The 13,219-nt window shown below is 39.9% G+C and overlaps 2 protein-coding genes across 2 annotated transcripts in view; both read right to left on the reverse strand.

Moving 5' to 3' along the window:
• The window catches only part of LOC111346825 (uncharacterized), a 551,029-nt gene that overhangs the window by 518,797 nt on the left and 19,013 nt on the right, over positions 1 to 13,219 (reverse strand). The window contains 5 exon segments of the mRNA XM_088749275.1: positions 8,469 to 8,843; positions 10,650 to 10,740; positions 11,463 to 11,579; positions 11,953 to 12,063; positions 12,320 to 12,487. Coding sequence (XP_088605401.1) covers positions 8,469 to 8,843; positions 10,650 to 10,740; positions 11,463 to 11,579; positions 11,953 to 12,063; positions 12,320 to 12,487 — 862 coding nt within the window.
• LOC148737180 (uncharacterized) lies at positions 92 to 8,279 on the reverse strand. The gene is made up of 4 exons (XM_088747752.1): positions 8,273 to 8,279; positions 8,051 to 8,173; positions 1,662 to 2,204; positions 92 to 506 (listed from the first exon to the last, which is right to left on the reverse strand). The coding sequence occupies exons 1-4, from the start codon at positions 8,277 to 8,279 to the stop codon at positions 166 to 168; spliced, it is 1,014 nt and encodes a 337-aa protein (XP_088603878.1). The 3' UTR covers positions 92 to 165.

Below are 13,219 nucleotides of genomic sequence, written 5' to 3' on the forward strand. Positions count from 1 at the left end.
AAATGATACTACATTTTCTGCCTGTAAATTCTCCTTTTTTTTTCATAGACGAACAAAGACGATTTTTCTCAAGGCTGTCACACGTTTTATTTCTAAGGGCTACCAATACAAGGTAGCAGCTTAAAATCAAATGAATGGTTTGTGAAATTCACAGGTGTGATCTTGCTACAGCAAAGTAACGGTGACCCGACCATGGCCAGCGGCATTATAACAGCATTCACTTTGCTGATCTTTTCCAGCATTGTAAGAGCCTCCTCCGCCCCCACAGGAATCATTTTTATTATCTCCACTGCTCCCCCCGGAGTATCCTCCTCCTCCTCCGGCGCCTCCTGCATACCCGTAAGAACCACCACCTCCTCCAAAGCCACCTACGATAGCGTTATATAAGGCCCTTCCACCCACTCCACCCTGAAGAAATCCTTTACCACCCTCTCCACCATATCCCATGGAACCACCAAACTTCTTTGAACTTCTTCCACTGGTGTAAAAACCGCCCCCGCCGCCACCTCAAATAAGAGTAACAAATGAGTTTTAGTTATTGTCGGTTTTCACTGTCACACCGTTACCAAAACCATGAAACAAATGAAGTCAAGAATAATTAACAATTATTCCACGAGCGCGCGTTGGATATGAGATGATAGATAGCCAACGAAGCGCGTAGCGCTGAGTTGGCTATAATCATCTCATATCCAACAAGAGCGAGTGGAATAATTGTTTTATTAAAAACGTTAAATTAAGTATAAAATTTTATTAAATTTTTAGCTCCCTTTTAATATTAAGCTGACACGACGGCCATATTTGTAGATTATGGTATATTGGCTGATATACCATAATGGCTAAGCCAATAAAAAGTCTTGAATTGCATTATCCAATGATCTAGTTTTTAATAATTAACAATTATTCCACGAGCGCGCGTTGGATATGAGATGATAGATAGCCAACGAGGCGCTATGCGCTGAGTTGGCTATAATCATCTCATATCCAACAAGCGCGAGTGGAATAATTGTTTTATTAAAAACGTTAAATTAAATTATTAAATTTTATTAAATTTTTAGCTCCCTTTTAATTTTAAGCTGACACGTACGCTTGCCATATTTGTAGATTATGGCATATTGGCTGATATACCATAATGGCTAAGCCAATAAAATGTCTTGAATTGCATTATCCGATGATCTAGTTTTTAATAAAAGATAATATAGGATAAATACAATGTTCAAACAGTTTTGTTCCTACCCTTCTGAGGTCTCACGAAGATCTACATGATTAATCATTCTCATAAAAGGACTGTTGAGATTGTGAAATCTCAGCAGATAAGTCACTTTTTTATCTTTCATGACGGCATTTTAATATCGTGTCACGCAAAAGCTTAGAAATTCAATCTTGCTTTATCATCAGACGAAAACCCGATCAACCTGAAAATTGGCAAAAATATAAATTTTCAACAAAATAATTCCTTACTCCAAATTTTAATTACGTCACGTGAAAACCAAGAATTCACAACAGAGGGTATTCGCCCGAACATTCGGACGTTAATTAATGGATGTGGAAAAATTAACCATGATTTTGAAACCATCTACAAGAATAAGTTTGATATAAGTGAGATGCAACAAACTTTTGGGACGCCTTAAACAGACGTCAAGAAGATCGCTATCTGATATTACCTGAATTGCCATCATCAGCAATCTGTGCACCATACCCATTACTCCCTCCTGACCATGATCTGTACCCAGGATTCCCCGATGTGCTTGTGCTGGCATCGCATCCGGGCTGTCTTGACTTTAAGGCGTCTATGCCTCCTCCACCTCCAGCTATTATTAAAGGTGTTCTGCCACCTCTAACGACAAATGTCCCTCCACCACCTCCACCAGCGAATGGATGAATTGGACCATTGTTGATCGTTCCCTCTTGACCAACCAGTATGTGAATAACCTCGCCTTGGGATAGAGTGAAATTTCCAACCATTCTTGAACCTCTTCCTCTGTAACTAGAGGTGCTTCCCTGCTTGTTTCGGGTTCTACCGTACCCCCCTGCTGCTCCTATTGCTTCTATTCTGTAGTCACCTGTGTACGGCACAGTCCACTGTTGAATACCGCTGGACAGTGTAACTTGTCCGTCATGATCCTGACCGGTGTAGTAACTGCCCAGCGTCGTTGGACCAAATCTTCCGCTCGCAGCAAGATTTGTAAAGACGGCTTTAAAGCGGACTGATTAGTTAAAATAGAGTATAATGTTAAGAATTGAATGATTCTGAGTCGGGTAAGTAATAGTCCCTTTTGCAGTTGTGGGCTTGGTGGCCAAGCCTTTGAACAGGAGTGAGGCTAAGGGTGACCCTGTTGTGATGGAGACCTGTATCTAGTTAGCATGATAACAAAGTAATTTGTATTTGAAAAGCAGCAACATCTCTATCATAACAAGGTCACCCTAAGCCTCACTCCTGTTCAAAGGCTTGGCCACCAAGCCCACAACTGTAAAAAGGACTATTGAGAAAAGTTTGTTGTGCTAATTCATTTTTTTTATGAAAATAACAAGTTTTAAGGACTTACGTTTCAAATTGAATACAGGGCTAGACTTCGCAATTGTCAGTCGCAAAAGGAGAATTCAGTGTTGTTAAATGATTCCCCTTTTGAAGTCGAGGGGATTACTCGGTAATTTGGTAACTGGTGAATTCGCCCCGATGAAAGTTTGCCCCCAGTCACCTTACGAGTTTGCCCTCTACCGTTAAACGAGTTCGCTCCACCATCACGCCCAAAAATCTTCCCATTCGATTTCCTACCACAGAGCTTATTGATATCCTAAAAAATATGACTAAAACAATTTTTTCATAGTTATCTATGTGAATAAAGATGTCACTTCCAACTGAACTCAGTCAAGTGGCCCGCCTGTTTTAACGAGGTGGGTGTATAAAACTATAACAACTGCAACGACAATGATCACCGTAAACAGAAACTTAGGCGCTGCTCACATTGGGCTGGATAAATCTGAACATGCACGTGTAATAATCCTTTCACATTCTTCCACACTTTTGGAAAGGCTACACGTGACTGAAGTTCTAATTAACAATTATTCGCCGAAGGCGAGGTGAATATCGTCGAATAATCCCCGAGACGAAGTCGAGGGGATTATTCGACAATATTCACCGAACCTGTGGCGAATAATTGTTTTAGTATAATTTCAGAACTGAACAACAGAGAAATTTCTAAAATCATAACATTTTAGTAAAATTTATTAACTTTTTATTTTAACATTTGATATAAACCGCGTGGAGCGGTTTATATAGCGTCATATAAGGAACCGCTCGACCAATCAGATTGCTGGAAACTCTTTGCTCAGCTCTGAAATTATACTAAAATGGTATAATAACAACCTAAATTTCGCACTAAAAATTACATAGCTTAGCGCGTCGTTATAACGGCAGTATGGGTGAACTTCACGAATTATTCAAAAGCAAATTTGACGGCGACCTCGCTTAGAAGAGCCCTTAATTAGAGAAGTATGAGCCAAAATTGACCGACTAGGCTTCGTAAAACTCACTTTTTTGAGTTTTGGAAGTGTTTGCTTCTAAATCAAAGCACGACTTTAAAGAGATGTATCTACGATTTGCACCTAAAATGAACGATTTTTACGAAGTAGATTATCCTTTAAAGCTGAAATAAATAATTTTTAAAAATCGAGTTTCCAGATGGGATTTGAACCCACGACCCTCCGTGATCTAGTCGGATGCTCTAACCACTGAGCTACTGGAGACTCTCTGGTGAGCAAGGGTCAATTAGTGGGTATTGACTGGAACCGCCCACTAATTGACCCTTGCTCACCATAGAGTCTCCTGTAGCTCAGTGGTTAGAGCATCCGACTAGATCACGGAGGGTCGTGGGTTCAAATCCCATCTGGAAACTCGATTATCCTTTTGAACTTGAAATACACCAAATTCAGGCATTTTTAGTTTGGAGGTCATTTTCCACAGCAATTTTCTGAAAACCCTTACTACCCTTGAACAGTCAACGCGCGGCAAATAAAAGATTAATCTTCACTCTCCCATAATCCATTTTAAGTTTGAAAATTGGCCAATGGAAACCTTTATCCATTTCAGTTTGAAAAAATGTAGTCGAAATTGCGTTCAAAAATGGCGATTTTTTAGCAAGGGAGCCATTGTCTTTAGCCTAGCTATGAATAACGATACACCTAGCAAACTAAACAATGCCTATCGTTGAAACTCATTCTCTTGTAAAATTATTCACAGCTGCCGCGAATTTTAAACTGCTATGTGCATCAACTGACAAAACTTCATTTGAGTAAAGTCATGATGGCGTGTGTCGACCAGCAATCTGTACGTGATCGGCAGCTCTGTTCAGAGCGCACAGAATCCCCGATCGCCCAGTAATCTGTATGCGATCGGAAGCTGACATACGCTCCTTAACGGGAGGCTTACGAGCCTCCCACCACGATCCAAAAAAGGGTATTTGGATGCAGTCTGATGAAATAGCTGCTGCGTGGACGGGAATAAATACCGCTAAATAATGTTCGGCCTGCAAACAAGTGGTTTAGCATCAAGAAAATTATATGCTGATGATCAGCTCCAGTCCAGGGAACGATCTAGAACTATCATAAAAAGCTTGAAGGGAACTGTAATCCTAAAATAGCGCATTTGTTCCTATGCTCGACTTGGTTTATTTTTCCTTCGCCGATTCGGAAAAACTTGCGCCAGAGCGATTCAAAGACTTTATTTCGGCCTTCATTTATGATATAAGTAATTTTTCGACAAGTCAATCGAATCTTAAGCGAGAAATAATAGAAACACCCGCTGTTTATCAAACTGTCGTAGGCTTGGTATGAAGCGAAATGTATGTTGATTACGTTGTAGCGAGAGATGAAAGTGTTATAGCTTTTGGTATAAATCGACCGCAATTGACTTAAAAAAAAAAAGGAAAGCGCTTGAAATAGCCAGCTTGAAATACACGCGCTTTAAATCAGAAACGATAGAGGAAACAATAAGTTACGAGTCATTTGTTTCTTAGCTCCGCCTTGACAAGTTAATAAGCTAAGGTAGTATTCCCTTCGGAGGAAAGCGCGCGTGATCTTTGACCCATGAGAGCCAACCTGTTTACGCTTTTCCGCTTATGTTACAGATCTATTACATTTTCGAAGTTTCCTTTCGAAAACGCCTTCTGTCCACAAAGAGACGCCAAGCTGGCTTCTTTTAATATTTCCGGTTGAACAGGGGTTTATAGTAAAACTAGACGCTCGAGGAGCATTCACTCGGGCTTATTTTATAGCCATGGCATTCACACCAAACAAGAGTACAATTTGAACATAACTTGTAAATTCGTGCAATCAAATTCATTGGCGCGAGCGTGCTTCAGCTCCATTATGCACGTTGATGACGTCAGCGAACGAATGCCTCGGGAAAAAATTTTTTTCTCGCGAGTGACTTCACAGGGAGCCCATACAATCTGTTTGTGTAGCCGATTGTTATTTTATAGTACCAGATTTACCGTTTGCCTCACCTATAGCGATATATTGCTGACTATGTATATGTATATAAATCAATGGGAAATAAACATCAAACTGCCTTACCTGTGGTGTATAGTTAATAGTGATTATATACGAAATACCGAATCGTACTTTACAAGTATTGAACCCAGTGAAAACCAGTAACAGAAACAGGATATTTAACGGAAGAGCTAAGCTTATATATTTAACCTTACTATTTGCGTTGCTTCTGTTAGTATCCTTATCCACTGAATTCGCTGTTGTTAGCGCCACCTTCGAATTTGTGTGCACGAACATTCTTGATTTTTTCAGCAAGTTAGATGTTCGTCTCAGCATCAAAGTTTGTTGTTACATCGGCCGTCACGGTTTTACCAGTATTTTCGTAGTTTGAACGCACATATGGCTCATTTGTTATCTCGTGAGAACTATTATGAACTTTCCACATTTGGCTAGCTTTCAAGAAATGAAGTTTGTGGACTGGCCCATTCCGAAAACACTCGATATCATCTAGCGTGGGCCTACCACGAATGGGGTGTGCGTTTGCAAGTAGGATGAGCTTATGAGACAGGAATCTTTGCAAAGCCGTCTTTACAAGACACAGCATTCTGTAAATTACGTTGGTTACGAAGAGCGAGTTCACGATAACATAAGTTGTCGCACTCTCCTCCCCAGTTTCCGCGGTTCACGCAAAAAACGCCTGGGACCATGACCCCCCTTTTGGCGACCAAAACAGCTTGCATTTTCAAACTCGGGCTTTTCTCGGAAGCCCGAGCAGAAAACTAATTTGTTAAACGGACAACTTATTCAGACTAGAGTTCACACGGTAGGCCTGTTCGTAATGATTAAGATCAAGATACGTCCTGAGTCGAACATGTATTTCTGTTCATCCCTAAGGCCAGTGCTACAAAATGGACATGCAGCTTGCGCTTGCAGCATTCTGATATTTAGGATCGTCAGTTCAAACATTAGATTTTGTAACACTTACAGTTTTCATTCTATAATTTTGGTTTATGTTACATCGAAGGAATTTTAATTTGAAGTAACGAGCAACAGCAGAACGAACGAAATAGCCAGGTCAACTCTCATAACGATTAAGACTGACATAAACTTAACGTGAGCCAGCTCGCGCCATGATATTGCTGCTAAAAGCGAAGAACTAACTTTTTTCAATTTAAGAAAATTAATCGTAATCACATATATTTTCCGCTATCGTATTCCAAACCATTTGCAAAAGAACGGAAGGCAGAACGGAGGACATCTACAAGTATTCAATACTGCCCATTTTCAAGCGAATCTTGAAGGCAGTCGCCCTCCGGTTGAATCGTTCCTGGCCACAGATAAGGAGTCACATATTTCAATTTTAGCAGCGTAACCGAGCAATGAAAGTGTCTCCCCCATATCCAGATTTCTTAAGTCTCAGTTCCGGTCTTACCATGAAGGGGTTCAATTACGAACTCAACTCTGGGATCACGCTGGTAACGATCCAACTCATTTGCCTCGTACTGATTGGAAGTTTTAACATGTGACCTCTGAGTAGAACTTTAAGACGCCTGTAAAAATTACTTACTCAGGTTGCAGGTTTTCCCATTCCCCGAGTATCCAGCTTTCCAAACACAGGTATAGTATCCAACATTATTCTCCAACTACACCTAGACGAGTACAAATAACGCCATAGACGAGTACAAATATCACGCGGTATTTGTACTCGTCTATTGTAATACCGGTGAAACAGGTTTTCTCGCTTCGCGCAAGCGAAGAATTGGATTGTAGTTACGAAAAAAAAAATGGCGGACAATTTGAATCATATTTCCGACGACGAAGAGTCGGAATGGCTGACAAATATAGATCCAAGTTCATTTGATGAATCGAACGAAGAAAAACAGCTTTACGACCAGAAAATTTATTCATTTAATGAAGAAAATAGAAACAGCAACACAACAACGCGCCAATTCCGTTCCGCTTCGCATACTTCTGTCACGCACTCCCGTAAATAAATATCCGCGAAACTCGCCCGCAGAAACAACAGATTGGCGTGTTGGATAATAAATAACTTATTAGACGTTTGTTGTGTAGTATCGCTGAGTATTTTTACTCTTTATTTGTATTTTGACTCGCCCTACGGGCTCGTCAAAATACGACACAACTCGTAAAAATACTCAGCGATACTACACAACGAAACGTCTAATAAGATATATTTATTACTACAGACAGCGTTGACGTCACAGCTGTAAGAGTTGGGTAAGCACTCGTCTATATCTTGGAGGAAAGTATGAAAGTCATGATTCGCATAAAGCCTTACGGGCAACCGTAATAAATGTATCTAATACATTAGATAAATAGGGAATAATACATGAGCGCCCATAGATGTGGAATTCTTCCTTTCGTGTTTAATTCGATGCCTCACTGGTAAGAGCAGCGAACGAATAAGATATCGAGTTAGATACGTAGGTATAAAGGCGGGTCTGAGTTAGTATCTAGGTAGTTTCTGTGAAAAAAAGAGTTAAAGTTTACAGATGAGAACTCTCGGCGTGGATTTAGTGGGTACAGGTTTAGTTCATCTTACCATTGCATGTTTTTCCATCTCCGGAGTACCCAGACTTACAAGTACAGGTATACGAGCCAAACGTATTCTTACAATTTGCATTATCGTCACAGCTATGGGTGCTTGTCTTACATTCGTCAAGGTCTATAATAATCAAGACAAAAGCTCTTCTGTTTTAATGCAGGCAAAACATATCATATATGGTTGGATAATAATGTAGCTGGCTGTAGGAAAGACCTTTACTTCTCATGAATTGCAAAGACGTGCTAGGAAATTTTCTGTAGTTGTCAATCAAGTTTGGTTATTGCAACGTATACGTTGTGCATAACTTGCACAACGTCAATGCATTCATAATCAACACTATTTTATTCGAATGTTTATATCGAAAGTTTCCACTATATAAATAGCTTACTATTTTAGTTTTTAACACTTTAAGTACCTGTAAAACAAGTAAAATTGAAGCAGTTTTTGCATGGTACATCATTCCAAGCGTACCCAAGCTTCGCACCAAGAGTGTGTACACAGTCCTGGCTGTTCCAATCATTCGGTTGTTTTGAAGCCCAGTACCGAAACTTGCTGATTTCTTTATTTGTCCAAACAAATGATCCTTCCACGCTCCGATCACTGAGTCCAATCCAGGATCTCTCTCCATTATGTCGATGCTGAACGTATACATTTTCTTCTTGGTTGTGCACAGTCACCAACTGTGAGCCCATTGCAGAACAGTTAGACTCAGCGGCAAGCCATGATGCACATGTGAGGCTTGTGAAGTAGCAGTATCCGTCGAAGTAACTCCAACCTGGTTCGCATATATCTACATGGAAAAGCAGATTTAGAAACATGTGTGAGAAATGTGAGTTGCAAATGAGTGGCTGGTTTCAGGCTGCGTTTGTTTGCCAAAAACGTTAGTACAAGTTGTTTTTTTTTTTTTTTTTTTAAGGAAATTATAGGGCAAAGCCAAAAAAAAAAAAGCCAAAATAGAAATTGTTCATGGCTACTTAAGAGCATGTCCACGATAAAATCGCGCAGAACCTGGCATGGGCGATAATGCTCAAACTTGACGTAAATGCATGCTAAGTATCACGAGTTAACAAATGTGTGAAAATGGTAGGTCAAAATATTTAATTCCCCAGGAGATATTGGGTCCACCCTGGGAAAACCCGCATTTCCTGTTTTTCTTCGCATGATGAATTAGCTAACTTTGCATTGTTGCTGTGACAAACCGAAAAGCCATCTGCAAATTCAATCAACTGTTGTCTTTTATATCTATCAGACTTCAAGAACATTGAACTGTTTTAAATTTTTCATTGCGGTTAACAACACGGTTAACAACGCGAGCTAAAGCGTGCAAGGTCTAACGAAGTATTTCGTTATTCAGTCCTGTCGGCGGACTGTCCCTTTGATTAGCATTGGCTTTCAAGGCATCAAAGTATCTTTTTGCCACCAACACCTATCATGTAAGTTGATAAGTATCAGGCAGTAACAGACCAATAATTTTGATCGATATCTCCAAGAACTCTCGTCGCGTTTAATACTTCAACAAGGCAACGAGGCAAATCGAATCTGGTACATTGTTGACATAATGGCTACTCTAACAAATGATATCAGGCCAGTGGCTACAACTGAAGCACCACAGAGACGTGTATGTATTATCAAGTTTCTCCCTAGATTTCTCAGGTTGTCAAAAAGTTCGACTAAATGCGCTCTTGATGTTCGTCATCAACTGCTGCGTTTCAAGAATAATCCAAATATGGCTGCGAAAAAAGTTTTTAAAAAGGGCTCAACTTGCGCTATTCAAAGATTCTCTCCTCGTTCATGTTAAAACGGTACTCTCTGGGAAATTCCTTGTAAACTTCAAGTTATTATAAGTTAATAAAACAAAGATGTGGTTTATGGAATTTTGATGATACAGACCAAAAAGCGGAAGTCAGATGTAAATTTCACGTCAGCACGAGTTATGAAATCAGTTACCCCAAAGTTTTATTACTTATATCGGGAAGTCTACTAACGGCTTTCACTACCCATGTAGGAATAATGATCAGAAGTGGTTGGTTTCGAAGGTATTGGACCTTAAAATACCTTTATTTTTTAACTTTGTCAAACCCAGAAAAAGTCGTCTTTACGTAAAAGAGGAGTAGGGAAAGAAATAAAATGAAAAAATTAAAATAGTTCAATATCCTTGAAGTCTGATAGGTGAAAAAAAAATAGACAAAAGAAGCATTAAATGGGGGCTTTCCCAGGGGAACCCTATATCTCCTAGGGAATTAAATATTTTGACCTAGTATTTTCACACATTTGTTAACTCATAATACTTGACATTTGTGCCAAGTTTGAGTCAAATTGGGGTTCTGTCCTGGTGTACCGGTTCACAAGGGAATTACCATTGTTCTTTCTTTGTTTAGGAGTCATTGGTTAGCTGTTGTGTATTGTTCTGTCTTTTGTATCGGCTCTTGTGAACCGGTACACGAGGACAGAACCCAAATTGGGGACTTGAGAATTATCGCCCATGCCAGGTTCTGCCCGGTTTCTCGTGGACGCGCTCTTAATTATTTATAAGATTAAATATTATCTGTTGTGATGAAACATCCCTCAGCACTCACAGACCCAATTATATTCTCACCTGACAAAACAGTGTAGGACACTGAAAGGGGGTCATACTTCGTTTCATACAACTCTTTTAAACAAACTCTGAATCCTGTCTCATTAATGTACTGAAAAATAACAGTAACACCAAAAGTAAACAAGGGGAATATCAGTTGCATATAGTAAAACTCGGTAATTACTCAATGAAGCTTTAAACACGAAGGCGCGCTATAAAAGGAAATCTTTCCTGGGAAGACCGAGGCTCATTTGTCACTCACCGTTGACGTGTGCGGGTCAAATTTAAATGCTGGTAGACGAACAAAAGGAGCTAATGAGATATCTATTGTTTACTTCCCCCAGCATGGTGCCATGAGGTAACGTGCGAACCACCTACTTCGATCTCAAATTTACCGCCACAAATAAAGACAGTTTCCATTGGAGAAAGGAAATACAAATCTCAAAAATTCTTGTATTGTGATGAAGACATAAAACAATTTTGAGGAATGCGCCCGCTGTTCACTGCTTTGAAGTAGCTGTAGCTCAAGCTGACTTGACTCTTGACTCTATATCACACGACAGTTGGTTGACAAATGGTCCAGTGGGACCTAAGGCTCCTTTTATAGCGCGCCTTCGTGTTTAAGAAGAAAAAAATGATAAAACTTGGGAATGAAACAAACGCCAAAGAGCGCAATAAAAAGCAAACTCAAGAACATCTGCTGAAACTAAGCAGTAGCTTAATAGTCAAGATAGAAGATTTCCCAAAACAAAAAAAGAGCAAAGGAATTAAAAAAAGGTAAAAAAAATTAGAAACCTGAAGATATTAAGTAGTCGATAAAATAGGTGACCTTACCTCAACCCAAGCTGTTATCCCATTATGTATCGGCTGCAGATTTCCACCACTGGTTGAATGATTTGCAGAAACAAACACATTTGGGGTGCTGTTGTACCTCTGAGTAAAGGAGACGTCCTATGTAAAAAGCAGATGGAATCGATTTGAAAATTGACTTAACTTAGAGAGCTTAAATCCTGTTCGAAGATACAAATGAACACAAAACACATAGCCTTGAACAAATTGATCAAGACTAGGTTGTTCAAACCTGGGTTTAGATAACCCTGAAATAGTGTAAAATCTGAGTTCCGATTTGAATGTGGAAGTTTCCTTGTAGTAAGTTTATAAAGATCTACTGAAGAACGAAGCTTGCTATTAAGACTCAGTTCCCAAGAAATTACAATAACAGTACCCGTTCTGGACCGTGCTTTTGGAGGTGCGAATGAAAAGGAAATATTTATGGGAAAACGATGCATTGACCTTGGACAAGCTCTTTTTAGTTCAGATTTACCTTGCAATAAGCACTGTTGTCATCAGTAGGTGGGGATTGAGAATTAGCAAAATAAACTGAGTTGTGTTCAGAGAAGAGAGGTTTGTGCAGGGATGAGAATGCCAACCATTTCTGAAATATGAAATTAAAAAATCAATCGTTATCACTTAATTTTGTATTAATCTATTAAAGTGCAGCTCATCGACCTTACCCTTTGCCTCTACTGAAAAAAAATAAGGCCACTCGATAAAAGGAAAAAGGAAAGGTAACTACAATCTGCAAAGACAAAGGAAGCACGCAAAAAGACACACGAAAAAAAAAAGAGAAAGAAAAACAGTGATGCACTTCTGTGAGATAATCAATGCAAGTAAGTGGACTCTGTACTTACAACGTGAACATCTTCGTGAGATCCTGCATAATTCTGAAGTTCCCTTAAGCAGACTTTGAATGAGGATTGCGTGACATCTTCAATCCAAACACTTGCAGCGTCACGTTTCAGTCCAGCATGACGATGGGCAGCCGTTACAAATACTGATGGCATCACAGAAAATTTTCCCTGTTAAAAGGTAATGCATTTTACCTCCAACTTTCTGTGTTATCAGCCGTTGCTGCTATGCTTGATTATTCAAGTACCTTCGCCGACGCTGTCGAAGCTATTATTATCTTTGATTCTGCATTTTCAGTCGTTGCTTTGTGTTTAGTTTAGTTTAGTTTAGTTTATTAGCTTCGCCGACAGGCAGGGACACCGCAACAGCTTGCGCCAATTACTGCGGGCCCAGTAAACCAACTCATCCCAGCCCGGGGGAGGACATCCATCACACGGTAATCTCGTGCGTGGGAAATTAACGTCTCGTACCCCTAACCCTGCAGGAGAAGGGAACTCCATTTATTCGTCCCTATCCGAGAAGACTAAAATATCTAACCATTTCTTGATGTTATAGAAAGGCAGCATATTCTTCTCAATTATTTTAAGACCCTGAGTGTTGGTCCGGCCGGGGCTCGAACCCTCGACCTCCCGCACAACAGTCCAGCGCTCTACCGATTGAGCTAACCAGGAGGCGGTGTGTTAAGATATTTGTTATTTCTAGAACTCTGAAGCTGCACGGTTTCATCTCCTCTCTTCAATCTCAAATCTCGAAAACCAATAACCTCTCATTTGTAGTCCTTTATAGTCAAGCATTGTGGTCTGAGTGAGAAATTAACTTAATGAATGAAGCATGTAAGGTCGTTACTGCGAGCTGAACTCGGCTCCCGTTTTGCAAAGAAACTTCTCTTCACTTTCAGAACA

Source organism: Stylophora pistillata, chromosome 2, assembly GCF_964205215.1.
Source record: "Stylophora pistillata chromosome 2, jaStyPist1.2, whole genome shotgun sequence".
NCBI classification, from domain to species: Eukaryota; Metazoa; Cnidaria; class Anthozoa; order Scleractinia; family Pocilloporidae; genus Stylophora; species Stylophora pistillata.

Excerpts from the sequence above, each read along its gene's own strand:
- LOC148737180 (XM_088747752.1), bottom strand. Across the intron at positions 2,205-8,050 it reads AGATGGAAAAACATGCAATG|TCCGCTTTAAAGCCGTCTTT; the intron begins GTAAGATGAACT and ends TTAACTAATCAG. Across the intron at positions 507-1,661 it reads TGCTGATGATGGCAATTCAG|GTGGCGGCGGGGGCGGTTTT; the intron begins GTAATATCAGAT and ends CTCTTATTTGAG.